The sequence below is a fragment of the Ursus arctos genome, unplaced genomic scaffold, assembly GCF_023065955.2.
Source record: "Ursus arctos isolate Adak ecotype North America unplaced genomic scaffold, UrsArc2.0 scaffold_30, whole genome shotgun sequence".
In the NCBI taxonomy this organism is placed as follows: domain Eukaryota; kingdom Metazoa; phylum Chordata; class Mammalia; order Carnivora; family Ursidae; genus Ursus; species Ursus arctos.
Window position 1 is genome coordinate 18,063,714 of NW_026622986.1, and position 13,828 is coordinate 18,077,541.

The window sequence follows — 13,828 nt, forward strand, 5'->3', positions numbered from 1 at the left end:
TTGTATGCTTTTCAAGAGGGAACTGGCAGCTGCGGTGAATTAACTCTGCTCCAGTGCATGTGGACGGTATGTGTGTGTGTGTGTGTGTGTGAATGTACATATATACAAGCACATGTGTGGAATTTGCCAATAGTCAAGTGAGATCAGACCTGAGAACAAAACAAAACAAAAAGCTAATTTCAATAAACACCAAAAATTGTTACAGCTCTGTTTCACAGTTGAGAGCCCAGAGCGCTTTGTCCGGTGATATCTTCTCCCTTTCTGCTTTTGCCCAATGTTGAAGGAAAGTGATGAGGACAATTAAATCATTTGCATCTGTTAAAGGATATATATTTTTTTAAATGGTGAAGTCACGATTCTCATGAAATAAAACACACTTAAAATAAACACACTTAAAAGATTTTAACTCATTAATGAATGAGGGCACCAGTAAGATGTTAAGATTGGTTCCAAGGTGAATTTGGAGGACACGTATAAATGAGTAATAAGGAATTCCTGAAATGAATTTAGAAATAAAGGTAAAAAGCTCTGTTGGCAGGACCGGTCATCAATTGCTTTTCCCCCCCAAGGAAACAATTAATTTGCATTTGTATGGATAAAGCATCATTAGCATTGTTATCAGTTTTTTACATTTTATGGTCTGGTGAAGCAGTTCAAAGACAGCAAAAGGCCAAATTAGCCAGAAGGTAACACTAGATAACACAGGAGGTAATTTTTTTTTTTTTTTTTTTTTTTTTTTTTTGCCAGTTTCAAAGTCTTTCACGATTCTTCCTGACACATCTCACACAAAATTCTAGGGAAGGGATACTTTTTGGGAGAGCCAAGCTGTTGATCATGCCTGACCCTTTGGTTCTGGTTTCGAGGCCTCCTGAGGCCAATCAGACCTTGGGCTCCTCTCTGCGGGAAGGCCTATGGAAGTGGCTGTATGAGCTTCACTGTTATTCTTACTGAACTGATGTCTCAAGTAAACAGTGAATTAAATGGAAGTCCTTCAGTTCTCCGGATGCTTATGTTAATGTAGGCTCTGACTGAGAACACCCCCCTCCTCCCCAGTCAATACATCTGGAACAATACTTTTGATTTTGGCATCCCAACCACACCCAACCCGGAAATTGTGCCAAAAATGATTTGCAGTTTCTTGTTCTTCTCCCCCAACACCGGCTTAGATATAGAGCTCTCACTTGTGGGTAGGATCTCTACTTGTGAAAACAGGAGTGTGAATACAAAAACCCATTCTATTAAATCTTATTTTAATGGCATAATTAGTAATGGTGACAATTACTCAGGTTGCTTTGTATTCTTTTGATTTCTCATTAACAAACAGTAATGAAATGGCCATTAAAAAGGAGAAGATGGGCTTAATGAATGTAAATTGTAAAAATAGATTGGGCTAATATTAAGCGGAGCTCTTGCCTTTTATAAAGAAGACAAATTGCCCAAAAGAGCTTACATTTCTGGCTTGAAGAAACAATTTCATCCCCTCATCTACAAGTAAAGTTCTCTTTTGGACAGTTGCCAAACAATGAGGAACTATGTGAGGGAAAGTAAAATGACCAGGGGTTCAACTGAGAAGCAAGAACCTTCTGGGAGATAGTCATAAGAAAAGAAAGAAAGAGAGAAAGAGAGAAAGAAAAGAAAGAAAGAAAGAAAGAAAGAAAGAAAGAAAGAAAGAAAGAAAGAAAGAAAGAAAAAGAAAGAAAGAAAGAAAGAAAGAAAGAAAGAAAGAAAGAAAGAAAGAAAAAGAAAGAAAGAAAGAAAAAGAAAGAAAGAAAGAAAAAGAAAGAAAGAAAGAACGAACCCAGGCAACTGAAAACGAGGCTATGGAAGACTGCCAAGATAGGCAAACAAGTCAAATGAACTAATTCCTCTCTCACCTAACCATTCAGGGGGGATATTTTGTAATAAGAAATGTTGAATTAATTTTTAAAGTGGAAAAATTCAGTTTATCTATAGAAGTTTCCCTCAACTCAGAACTGAATCTCCAACTATTTGAATTATTATGGATTTTCATTTGCAACATTACCATGTTGGCAGAAAGCACGTGTTCTATCACTATCAAGAAAAGAGGAGAAAGTGAAATAAGTATGAAAAATTGGTCATAGTCTGGGCAATTCTTATTGCATGTGACTTTAATAGCATTGCAGACAGGGGAGTGCTGCAGACAGCGGGTCACTGCAGACAGGGGGCGCTGCAGACAGGGGGCGCTGCAGACGGGGAGGGGGCGCTGCAGACAGGGGAGCGCTGCAGACGGGGGTCACTGAAGACAGGGGGCACTGCAGACAGAGAGTACTGCAGACAGGGGAGCACTGCAGGACCCGTGCTAGTGGTACAAAGGAGTTTCCTTGGCCAAGGGCTCTGTCCCAAGACCTGAGTCACCCCTGGGACTTGGCAGTTGCTATGGAAATAATTTGTTTACACAAAAACATCAAACTGTAAATAGATTAAAGACTTCTGGGGGCTCCTGGGTGGCTCAGTTAGTTAAGTGTCTTACCTTCCACTAAGGTCATGATCCCAGAGTCCTAGGATCCAGCCCTGCAGCGGGCTCCCTGCTCAGTGGGGAGTCTGCTTCTCTCTCTCCCTCTGTACCCACCCCAATCACTCGTGCTCGCGCTCTCTCTCTCAAATAAATAAAATCTTAAAAAAAAAAAGGAAAACTTTATATGAATTTTATATTATACTTACAGGTGAGAAAGAAAAAAAAAAAGATACATTCAATCGAAAGAAATAACGTATGTAGCTTCCCAAACAATCCATTAAGGAGTTCATCCAGCATGTCCTGAATGATTTTTAAAAATTTTTATTTTCTGCCTTATCTTAGCACAGAGTATGCTTTATTCACCATTACGTCCCCAGCACCAAGCACAGTGCCTGGCATAGCGACACTTATTTGAATGAACGAATATAAAGCTTGGGTTAAGTTTTGGTCCTGGTATTCCATTGGATAACTTTGTGAATGAGACAAAAAATGAATTTCTCTTGGTCTTAATTTTGTCCTCTGTAAAAGAGAGGGCTTTTAGTAAGATTGATTTCTTTTCTTTTTTTTCTTTTTAAAGATTTTTAAAATTTATTTATGCGACAGAGATAGAGACAGCCAGCGAGAGAGGGAACACAAGCAGGGGGAGTGGGAGAGGAAGAAGCAGGCTCATAGCAGAGGAGCCTGATGTGGGGCTCGATACTATAACGCCAGGATCACGCCCTGAGCCGAAGGCAGATGCTTAACCACTGTGCCACCCAGGAGCCCCTAGTAAGATTGATTTCTTAAGGATCCCTCTGGCTTTAAAATTCTGACTCTAAAATTCACAAATGGAAAATGTGTGTTTACCTTGCATGTGGTGTTTGGTTTTGCTTTCAGAACTTCTGTGCATAATCGCAACAGATTATTTTCTGCCAGCACAGTGGAGAGTCAATAAGAATGTATTACATGATGGGAAATGAGAAAAAGCAGCAGTTGAAGTCCACGGAAGGTAATTCACCATGGGGATTAGATGTCACTATGAGAGACACAGTCATCTGAAGTAGCTTTGGTGAGATTTCCTCCCCACACTTCTAGAAGTTTGCTAGAAAAGCTTATAGAGATTGCTCTTCCCTTTTTCCAAATAAAGATAATGTAATAGATCTTCTATAGAATATTAGAACAGTCTTTTGGCAGAAGACTTGAAGGAAACAGAGTTCACACATTCTGCTCCCTTATGGAACAAATATAAAGCACAGAGAATTTCCTTGTAGAATTCTCTACACAGCTATGTTTAAAATAGCTTAGTTGTTATTTTAAAAGTAAAGGTTTCCAAATTCAGCACCCTTAGGGGACTTCTTGTTGGCATTTTGCTAGTAAGCAGGATATGTGATGCCATTAAGTTAGCCTGTATCAAAAATCATTTCATGAAAAGACCAACAACTGTTCTAGAATACGACATTTTTTTTTTTTCAGAGTAGGATAATGTTTCCCTAAGTAATACTTCACAGAAGAATGTTAACTTTCTGGAGCATCGGGTATCATTAAAAAATGGTATGTAGGTAGATTAGATTAGATGAATAGGATTTCATATTTCAGAAATGCTGGATTAAGGAGACTTAAATAGTTTTCTTGGTTGTGGGTCTTTTTGGAGTTTCTGATTTGTCATTATGCCATGTAGATCTCTAAGTGATAGGGGTAGAGATGAACACATAGATTTTTCCAAATACATTTGCTTAAGAAACCCCCTTCCCCTTCTAGAGTATTCTGTGGAATGTTAGCCTCATGGAAAACAACTTGAGGAATCATCTATATATAGTGACGTTTAGAATATTTTTCTTGTCAGAATTTTTAGTTTAGTTAAGGCCAAAGCAATTAAGAAGAAAATTTAAAACTAGATACGATATCTAGAGAAAATAGCATGATTCTTGGCTACTTAGCATACTGTGTTTGGAATAAAGTTGTATTTTATAATTAGTTTCATTATTCGCCATGAGGTATTTTTTTATGTCCGACACTGAATTGTTATGATTCTGTGAAAATTAATTTACCCTAGGTTTGAATAACCAAACTGATAAATTATGAGTAGTATAGAGCCTTGTTATTGCCTAAATTGACAATAAAGGACTTTTTGAGAAATATATTTATAATTATATAACTGATGACACATACAACATTATAAATATTGTTATAATTTGTTTTTCCAACCTTTTCCAGGCATGTAGTACACATTGAGGAATATATAAAGAATGAATATTTTATAATATAAAAACTAGTGAATTTGTAAAAATTGACACAATAGGCAGAATCAGAAGAGCATGGTTATTTTTTTTGAAACAATGATGTTTCTAGAATTCTTAAATGATATATCAACCTATGTTAACTGCAACTTCTCGTGTTTAATGATGTTTACAATTAAAATAATACAATAGCAATATAAGATTAACGGTCATAATTAACTCAGAATAGATTCTTTGAAGTGGTTCAAAGGGCTTTTTATAATAAATTACTAGCCTTTAATCAGCTAATTTAAAGTTAGTACCTTTTAGAATGTGAGAAGTATGTGTTTGTCTCATAAAAAATTTAACTTAGGTTAACAAGATGAGTTTGAATGATCCGCATTCACTATACCAAATCCAAGATATGTCTGACATTCCAGCGAAAGCTTTATTTAGATGGAGTTGAGAAATCTTTGAGATAACAGGCTTTGGACTGTGCTATCTTGAGTGTTATAGTGGAGTCGTTTTCCCACCATCTTTAAGTCTCTTTCAAGCTATTTTATGAATGAATTAAATTAGTGAAATACACATAAATCGTCTCTTTTGGATTGCTTACCCAGTTTAGAGAATGTTGACTTTAAAAGGTCACAAAATCGAATTTTGCCTCTTGGAGTGGTATTTCCACTTGGGAGGCTGGCCCTGGCTGATCTCTGCAATCCCATCCGTCCACTCACACGCAGTTGTGATAAGAGGGTGAAGTGGGAGCTAAATAGGGATGAGGCCTGGGCAAGGTCACTTCTGCCAGAACTCCAGAGACTCCAAGAGCTCAAGGGTGCTGTAGTCCAGAGAAAGGACCTGTCCTCGTAAATTCAAAAAAAAAAAAAAAAAAAAAAAAGAAAAGAAAAAAGAAAAAAAACCCCAAAACTTCTATACATAAAAAGTAAAAATGAGGGTCCCTGTGTTTGAGGATGCAAAAGATGAAATGGAAGAGGGAAAAACAGAGGAAGAGGAAGATGAAGACGACGTGGTAAGTGGGAACACACCAGCTGAAGAAGGGTATTTGTTCCTCTAAGTTGATCATTAGAAAAAAATGCTTCCTTTCCTTGTTTTTCTGAACAGGTGTTCTTTAAGCCAGTTATTGAAGACCTGAGGATGGAATTGGCCAGAAAATGCACCAAACTCATTAGTGATGTAAGTGGCTTAAGTGATTTTTTCTTATTTTGCATTGTGTGTGTTTCATCGAATCATCGAGTTGGGGAGAAAACCCTGCAATCATCTGTTAAAACACAATTATTTCCCAAATCATGGAGCAAAGTCCAGAAAGTTTTGTTGATTTCTTAAAGGTCACCTATACAGAGAATTTCTGTAGGAGCAGGTCTCCGTGTTCTTAATCCAGAGTGCCATCCCTTATGAATTTCACTGTCACTCTGGCATGACATTTCAGAGCACATTTCGTGGGTGAACCGCAAAGGCTTTTAAAATTTGTATGGTGGTGAAATTTGTTTTGGGACGATCTCTGTCTAAATGAATGGTTAAAAAAAAAACATTTAGGGGATTTTTTTGAGGACTCTGATGAATGCAATAGTTTTTGAAACCAGGAAAAAATATATATCTATATATACCTTACGTGTATTTACAATTTGGGGTTCATGGGTTACTGAACTGCATGGTAAGAAGCCTGAACTAGACGATGATGGTATTAGTAAAAAGGAGCATTTTTCTCATGACTTTTTTCATTAACTGGGATCAGTGTATATCTTATCTCCAGGGAATCCTAGAATTGTAGAACTATGCAACATATATATACACTAGTAATTATGTACTGGTAAACCAGTGAACATGTAAACTAGAATTCTAGAAGCCCAAGGAAAAAGTATTGCTCACCAGAGAAAAGCATTTAGATGCCCCTCATTAACACAACTGTAAGAGAGTTGCTGGGGCCGAGGAGAGATGACTCATGGAAAGTGAATAGGGCCTGGGGCTGTAGAGAAGCGAGCTCAATACTGGCTGTTTCTGTTGTAGTTAATGAACAAAGCGATCAGAATATTTTGCAAATGTTTGTTTTCAAAGGAGGTCAGTCCGGGGAAGTGGATGATGCATTGGCATGTTCTCTGAAGTCAACCTGCCTGCATCAATTTAACAGTAACGTTAGGGCAGGTTATGTAACCAGACTGGGCTCAGTTCCTCAAGGGCAACATCTATTACAGTATCTTTAAGTAACAGTAACACATCTGAAATGTCTGGTGAACTGTCTGGAACACTGTGAGCCCTCAAGAGATGTTAGCTGTTATTAACTACTACATCTGTAAATTACTTTTGTATCCATCCAGTCACATTTTATATATGACTCTCTGTCTCCTTGGGTTTTGTCAGAAAGAGCCAGAGGATGTGGGAATCATACTCTTTCCATACATTATGTAATTGAATTTTAAATGGAGTATTTCTTTGTGCTATTACCTGAGAGCACTAAGCTACTGCATGTGAAAGTTCCTTGTAAATGATAATAAGAATGGAATGATGACAACAACAATAACATCAGCCTAGTTAAGATTTAGCGAGGACCATGTGCCCGGCATTGCAGCTTCTGAGGGGGGTTCGGCTGCTTTTCGCATTTTAGAGGTGAAGAAACAAAGGCTCAGAGAGGTTAAGTATTTTGCCTGGGTCACACAGTTAAGCAGTGGGGAAAAGGATTGAACCCAAAGCCCTCTAATCCTTAGCCATTCTTCTGTGTTTGCTTTTACCGTAGATTTCCCTGCACAGTTTCTCTTAGCTTTCCTATTATTGATTACACAAATATTGGTAATAGAAACGCTACCATTGAAAACCTGAAGTTTCACGGCTCCGGAAACAGTACCTCTTCCAGCATTGTTATGTTTTTTATTAAAGGGTAATTGTGGATGAGCTAAAGTGTATTATATAAACCATTGGAACTGAAGCAGCAACTTCAGTGAGTGGGTGATTTTGCTGGAGTTGTTCTGGATAAGATCATTTTTCAGTGACTGTAAAACCAGCCTCGTGGTGAGGGGCATGGCCTTTACCATTTTGCCAAGCCAAAGCCATGATATTCCTTTAGCGTGTAGGAGTAATTTCTCTTTATTATAGATGTATGCTGCATGGCAAAATGTCTGTACTACCTAAATACTTCGATCACAGACTGTGGCCTAATTTTTATCTGTGTACATGTTCACCTTTTGTTTTAAAATAGAATTCCATACTTTTTAAGATACTCTTAAAATTTTTGGGATTTGTATATTTACCAACGAAGAGTCTGAACAAGTACTTCTTTTGTCTCTAAAACAAAACTGAAAGGAGGAGTTCGTTCCATCATTTTAAAAACAAATTTTAATTGACACTTCCTGGAAGGACTTTATGTATTGGACCCAGTAGAATTTTCTAGTTTTTCAAAGTTTGGTTGGAAAGGTATTTATTAAATACTAACTGCTTTATCCACTGTCTGCGTCATGGGTGTTTTTCTATGGAACCGATGAACTTACATTGGAAGTTCTCATGTTTATTATATTGTCTACATCACTAGATGGTTGTCTAAAATGTGTAGTTGAGTTTTGTTGGTCATGGAGTGAAAACAGATACAGACGTGGACGAATGGTCCTGGGGAGTTAGTTGGGAGCTCCAGTTGAGGCCCTCTCCTGCTTCTCACGGGCCCCCCCGGTTAATGGCCTACATTTCACTTAGCGCACAGGCCTTTTCCCAGGTCTCAAACTTAAAGACAGATTTTCAGATCTGTGCATTTTGTTTTCCAATCCCTTGTATCCCAGAGGGACATCGGTGTGTTTATCTGAGCCTTTCTGTCTGAAGGCGATCTGTTTGTAGCCCATGTCACCGACTGCATTTGGTGACTTGTTTGCCCGGTCTGCACGGGGCTTCAACTTGAACCTGTGAGAAGCTGCCTCACGTTCTGCTCATACAGCTAGTGGGCCACATACCTGGGATCTGAAACAAGGTCTGCCCGACTCCCAGACCTTGGCCATCATCATGCCGTTCCTCTCCTGCTGTGTGCTAGGCACCCACATGTACTACTGTGCTCTGTGTCAAAATGTTACCTAGGAAGGGTCTAGAGATAAGTCCAGGGACTTCCAGTTCTCCCTAGAAAGAAATGGATGTTTTTCAGGTCAGGTGGCTTCACTTTGGGGGATCCGTGTGCGGCATTTTTCCATTTTTTTACTCTTCCTGGTTTCCCTCTGCACAACTCACTGCTCCAAATTACCTGGTCCTCTGAAGCCATGTCCTTTATTTTTCTGTTAACCACATAGTGCTTTTTATTTCCCCAGGTACTCTCTCTCTCTCTCTCTCTCTCTCTCTCTCTGGGCCTATTGGTCAACTATCTAATGAATTCCTTGAATAAGTCAAATCTATTAACTATACTGACCCATCAGAATCATGGATCTAGTTGCCTTTTGTCAGGTGGTCGTAGACCGTATTAGGTTAAAGGGGATATTTTTGTATGTTTCTGATAAATTAGGCATCAAGAGTGTCTGCAGAGCAAGTTTGGGCACATCGGCATGAAGCCTGTGATGCGGTGTTTTGGTTTAACCCTTTTGAGGGTGTTCACTTGCATGGCAACAGAAAGAGCATTTTCCAGGCAAATGAACATTGTTGTGGGTAAATCTTTCCAGTGCTAAAAGCATCAGATTCCATGGCTATCCCTCCAGAGAGAGCTTTGATTGTGTTAAGAGAACCTGGGACAACAGCCTTGGTTATGAGTGTCCCCCACCCTGTGACCCCACAGTGAGGGAGCTGCAGTTCTTTCTTCCAGGGTTTGATGTATTGAGCCAATATGGCTTCATTTGCGAGAAGACTTTCTCGATACTTTTGGTTAAGAGTGCCTGTAAAAGGAGGGGCATCTGGGTGTCTCAGTAGGTTAAGTGTCTGGCTTTGGCTCACGTCATGATCTCAGGGTCCTGGGATTTAGCCCCGTATCGGGCTCCCCATTGAGTGGGTCATCTGCTGGCCTCCACCCCACAGCCCCTACCCCTGCTCACATTCTTTCTCTCTCTTCCTCAAATAAATAAATAAAATCTTAAATAAAAAGAGTGCCCATAAAAGGAAATATCCTCAGACGTTTCTACATCTGTCATTGAAGTTCAGCCAGTAGCTAATGTCATACCAAGTGAAAGAGACCAGGCTAAGAGGAGAAAGCATCACTGAACTGATTTAACTCTAATTGTAGTTGAGACATGGTGGGATCAATGGTGGTGGTCAGAACAGCGGTAAATATTTGGGGTATCTTACTGTGTATTAAGGCATCAACTTTGCCCACTTTTTTTTTTTTTTTCTTTTCTCAATTAGAAAGTAACTAGGATAGTATCTTGGTTATGAGTGCAGATGGCCCCCAGTGACAGGAAGACCCTAGCACAGACACAACATATAGGTGGGATTTTCACATAATGAAGCGTGGAGGTAAGAGGTCCAGTGTTGGTGCAGTGCATGTTCTCAGGCTCTCAGGTTCCTCTCCTTCTGTGTTGTCATTCTTAGTATGGTGACTTTCCTCCCTGTGATGACCTCATTGCGGCTGCATCCCTGTGACTGGGGAATGGAAAAGGTGGAGGGGCAAAGTGTCAAAGGGCTGTGTCGGCAAGTCTTTCCCCTTTGCACCAGAAACACCAGGAACACTGCTGGGAAGACTTCTACAAATGTCCTGTGGCCAGAGCTGGGCACCGGGGGTGGGGGTGGGGAGGGCAGTCACTGGCCAAGGGGAAGGAGCAAACTGTGCCTGACTTAGAACAATTCATCCTCTGGGTCTGGGCAGGGGTCTGGCTATGCTCCTAAATACATTTGGGTTCTGTTATTGGGCAAGAAGGGGGTCGCATAGGCAGTCTATCCCAATAGATGGGGCCACGGCTGTGTTTGGAAGTGGCTGTCTATTTAGTGATTTTATTTCACCTAAGATGTTGTGTCCCTCATCGGTGTAGTTCCCGTCCATTTGTCTTTTTCTATTATCCTGGTATAGGAAGGCTAACACTAAGTGGCATTCTTTATATAAAAATGTAAGATCATTTGCTTATCATCACTCAAGTTGTAAAATTCATTAGCAATACAATAGGACTGACAATAAGCAAATTACATGTGTGTGTGTGTGTGTGTGTGTGTGTGTGTGTGTGTGTATGTATGTGTGTATCTTTTAAACAAAGGAAGGACTGGAGACCCCTCTTAAGACTGAGCTATTTGCCTGCACAGTGAAGGAACTAAATACTTCATCCTTATCCTGTGCTCTCGCCCTGAACATTCTGCTCAGGTCAGAGCTTATCGGGGGCCCATGGCCATCACACATACCACTGCAGTCAAGAATGTGACTGGGAGGGGGAGAAGATGGTGGCAAAAGATAAAAATAATGAGCCAAACTTAAGCCTAATGATAGGTTATTTTCTCTCACACTTAATTATATAACGGGGATACTTTTTTTTTTCTCCTTATGATCAAAATAGCCTACTATTTATCATACTGCCATTAACGGTTTAATTACTAGTGACTGAGGAGGGTGATTTGCAGAGCCCTAAAATTATGGCTAATCTCTGAGAAGAAAAAAAAAAAGTAATTTAGTGCTCAGATAAGATAAATATGTTCCAATGTTGATTTCATGAATAAAGCAAATGTTTAATGTGGTCGACGTCTAATACCTAAGAGTCACAGCAGTGAGATATGGTATTTTGCAATAATTTTGCTTATAATTTATCTGGTCATACCTTAGGTCGAATTATGCCCCTCAAATCAGGTTTACACGTGGTAAAATCTCTAGGTAGTATTAGTGTTGCAATATCGTGTTAGTCATGTCCTTTAAGAACCAGGTATATCGTCAACTAAACTTCACTTTTAGGTTATAATTAGGGAGACCGTGTAATTTATCATCTGAACGGGGACATTTTTTTTCAGCGTATTTACAGCATTGGGTAGATAAACATGACTTTATTACAGGGTGATATAAATTTTAGCATATTACCTTCATCCTCTCAACTAGTCATACATTTTGCCTCACCAGTTTTCAGATTGAGTGGCAATTACCACGAGAGTGGGCTTACATTTTAGGGCCTTGTCCATAGTTCCTGACTTCAGCACATGTGTTCATGCAGGGTCTCCCCCCAGAGTAACAATTCTGGCCTCTCCTCGAGGGGGAAAGGTGTAATTCCTTTTACTACTGAGTTTGAGAGAAGAAATGAGCATGCTCAGCTCAGCCTCTCTGGACTTTCTCTTGTGCATTTGCCTACCCATAGCATTCTGGAATGATCTCCTCTACCAGGTGGCAAACTTTCAGGGCAGATTCTGCTCTTGTTGGGGGAGGGGAGGCAGATAGGGAGGCCTATGGTTGCTCCTAAGTTGGGTAAGTTTCATTTGAGCAGAATTAATTAGTATAAAGGAAGCTCATCGTGGCTGTAGTTTGAGCCCCTTCCTCTAATCCCAGCATGTATAGGTAATGATGCTAACAGTAATCTCCACTTGTTTGATTTCTGCCTCTACTTCTTAATTGGTTCCATCTGTCCTGATGGCTACTTGTCTTGAACTTAGAGGTAGGCAGCTATATTTTTGTTTGATTGTAGGCTTAATTGTTCAGTCAGTGGCTTGAAAGTAACAATAAACTGGGACACTTGTCGAATGAAATGAGAGTGTTGGATAATTATGCTGAGCAAGCTGGGCAGACAGGACCCATAGTCAGTGTGCGTCCGCCCACGTGATCCTTGATGATAACAGGACTCTTACTTATCTAAAGAACAGTCTTTTTTCCCCCCCCCTGTGTCTCAACCCCTTTGCGGTTCTGTGCTAGATATCCATTTATTTGATTTCGCTGGTTTTGAGCATAATTCCTCATGTTATTTACTTCAGAAAACAGACTTCCACAAGTAATTCTTCTGTTCAAAAAGGGTGCATTAAAATTGTGTTTCTTCTTTCTCATCTTCTGTAAATTATTCTCTCTTTTAGATTCATTATAAAGAAGAGTATAAAAAGTCTAAGGACAAGTGTACATTCGTGACTGACACTCCCATGCTAAACCATGTAAAAAATATTAGTGCTTTCATTTCTGAGGTAAGGCATAAAAACAAGCAAAATGGTTTGCATTTTCATATTCTATTTATGTAGATAAAAGTCTGTGCATTAAAATTGGAGAGGAATATCTTTGAGAGCACCACTGAGTGTTGGTAATATCTACGTAATTATGTAACCCTGTGCACAATGTCAATTAATTCTATGGTTGATATGTTTTATTATATATGTCTATATTTCGACTCCAACTCTTTCATATTTATATAGAATTACTCTTGAAAAGAGATGTTTTATTTGATAAGTAGGAAGTACTGGAAAAGAGGTTTTAGAAATTCCATTATTTTATTTCCTAATAGGTATATTAGATATAAATTGTTGAATATCATTTTGAAAATAAGCAAAATTTACCAGCTGATTCTATAAAACATGATATCTTTGGTAAGTAATTTTAGATCAATTTAAACTATTTTGAGAAGGATCAGTTCAACAGAGACCCTTATTATGAAACCACAGAGAAACGCACTGCATTCATTTCCCAGCTGAAAAATCATATAGTCTCTATCTGGGAGCATTTCAAACTGCAGATTAGACTGCATTATAAAGCACCATGTTAACAGCGATTTCTGTGGGGAGGCATTTCTGTAGCCTGTGACTAGGTCACTTAGGAGAGATAAATTTGAGAAGAGGATGAGTAAAACAGTATTGTAAACGACTAACCTCTTGTGTTCCATAAGTTACGTTGGAAAAAGGTCAACATGATATTCTCAGGATTGCTTTCGCTGACGTGAAAACGTTTGGAAGAAAACTGGCAAATTTTCTCTTCTTGAGTACCCACATCCAAAGAGTTGTGAGAACACAAAGATTACACAGGGTCTATGCTCAATAAATTCACACTCACATCTAGTTCTGAGTGGGGGTAACATCAAAGTGTGGAAAAACGTGGTTTTGTTTTATTGGTTTTCGTTGGCTGTTATTTCTCCTGTGCAAAAACTCTCTTGATGTTTCTCATTCCTAATTGATTCTTTTTCCTGAAGGAGTTAACTGCAGAGCAAAAAAAAAAAAAAAAAGGAAGTAGGTAATCTGTTGTGTTACTTTCAACCTAATCTCTCTAAGAGAGATGGTGAAGGAGAGTTTCTATTTATTAGTAATGAACTTTGGGGATCAC

At 39.1% G+C, this 13,828-nt stretch overlaps 1 protein-coding gene across 6 annotated transcripts in view; it reads left to right on the forward strand.

Annotated features, from left to right (window-relative positions):
* NEBL (nebulette) overlaps positions 1-13,828 on the forward strand; it is a 336,480-nt gene that overhangs the window by 221,957 nt on the left and 100,695 nt on the right. For 2 of the 6 annotated variants that reach the window (XM_026478970.4, XM_057304696.1), the window contains exons 1-3: positions 3,554-5,698; positions 5,791-5,862; positions 12,601-12,705. The exons of 2 other annotated variants lie outside the window; for them this stretch is intronic. In XM_026478970.4, coding sequence (XP_026334755.3) covers positions 5,618-5,698; positions 5,791-5,862; positions 12,601-12,705 — 258 coding nt within the window. In that variant the 5' untranslated portion in view covers positions 3,554-5,617. Of the gene's footprint in view, positions 1-3,352; positions 3,465-3,553; positions 5,699-5,790; positions 5,863-12,600; positions 12,706-13,828 lie in introns of those variants that run through there. 2 more of the 6 variants (XM_057304697.1, XM_057304698.1) reach the window with 2 other exon arrangements.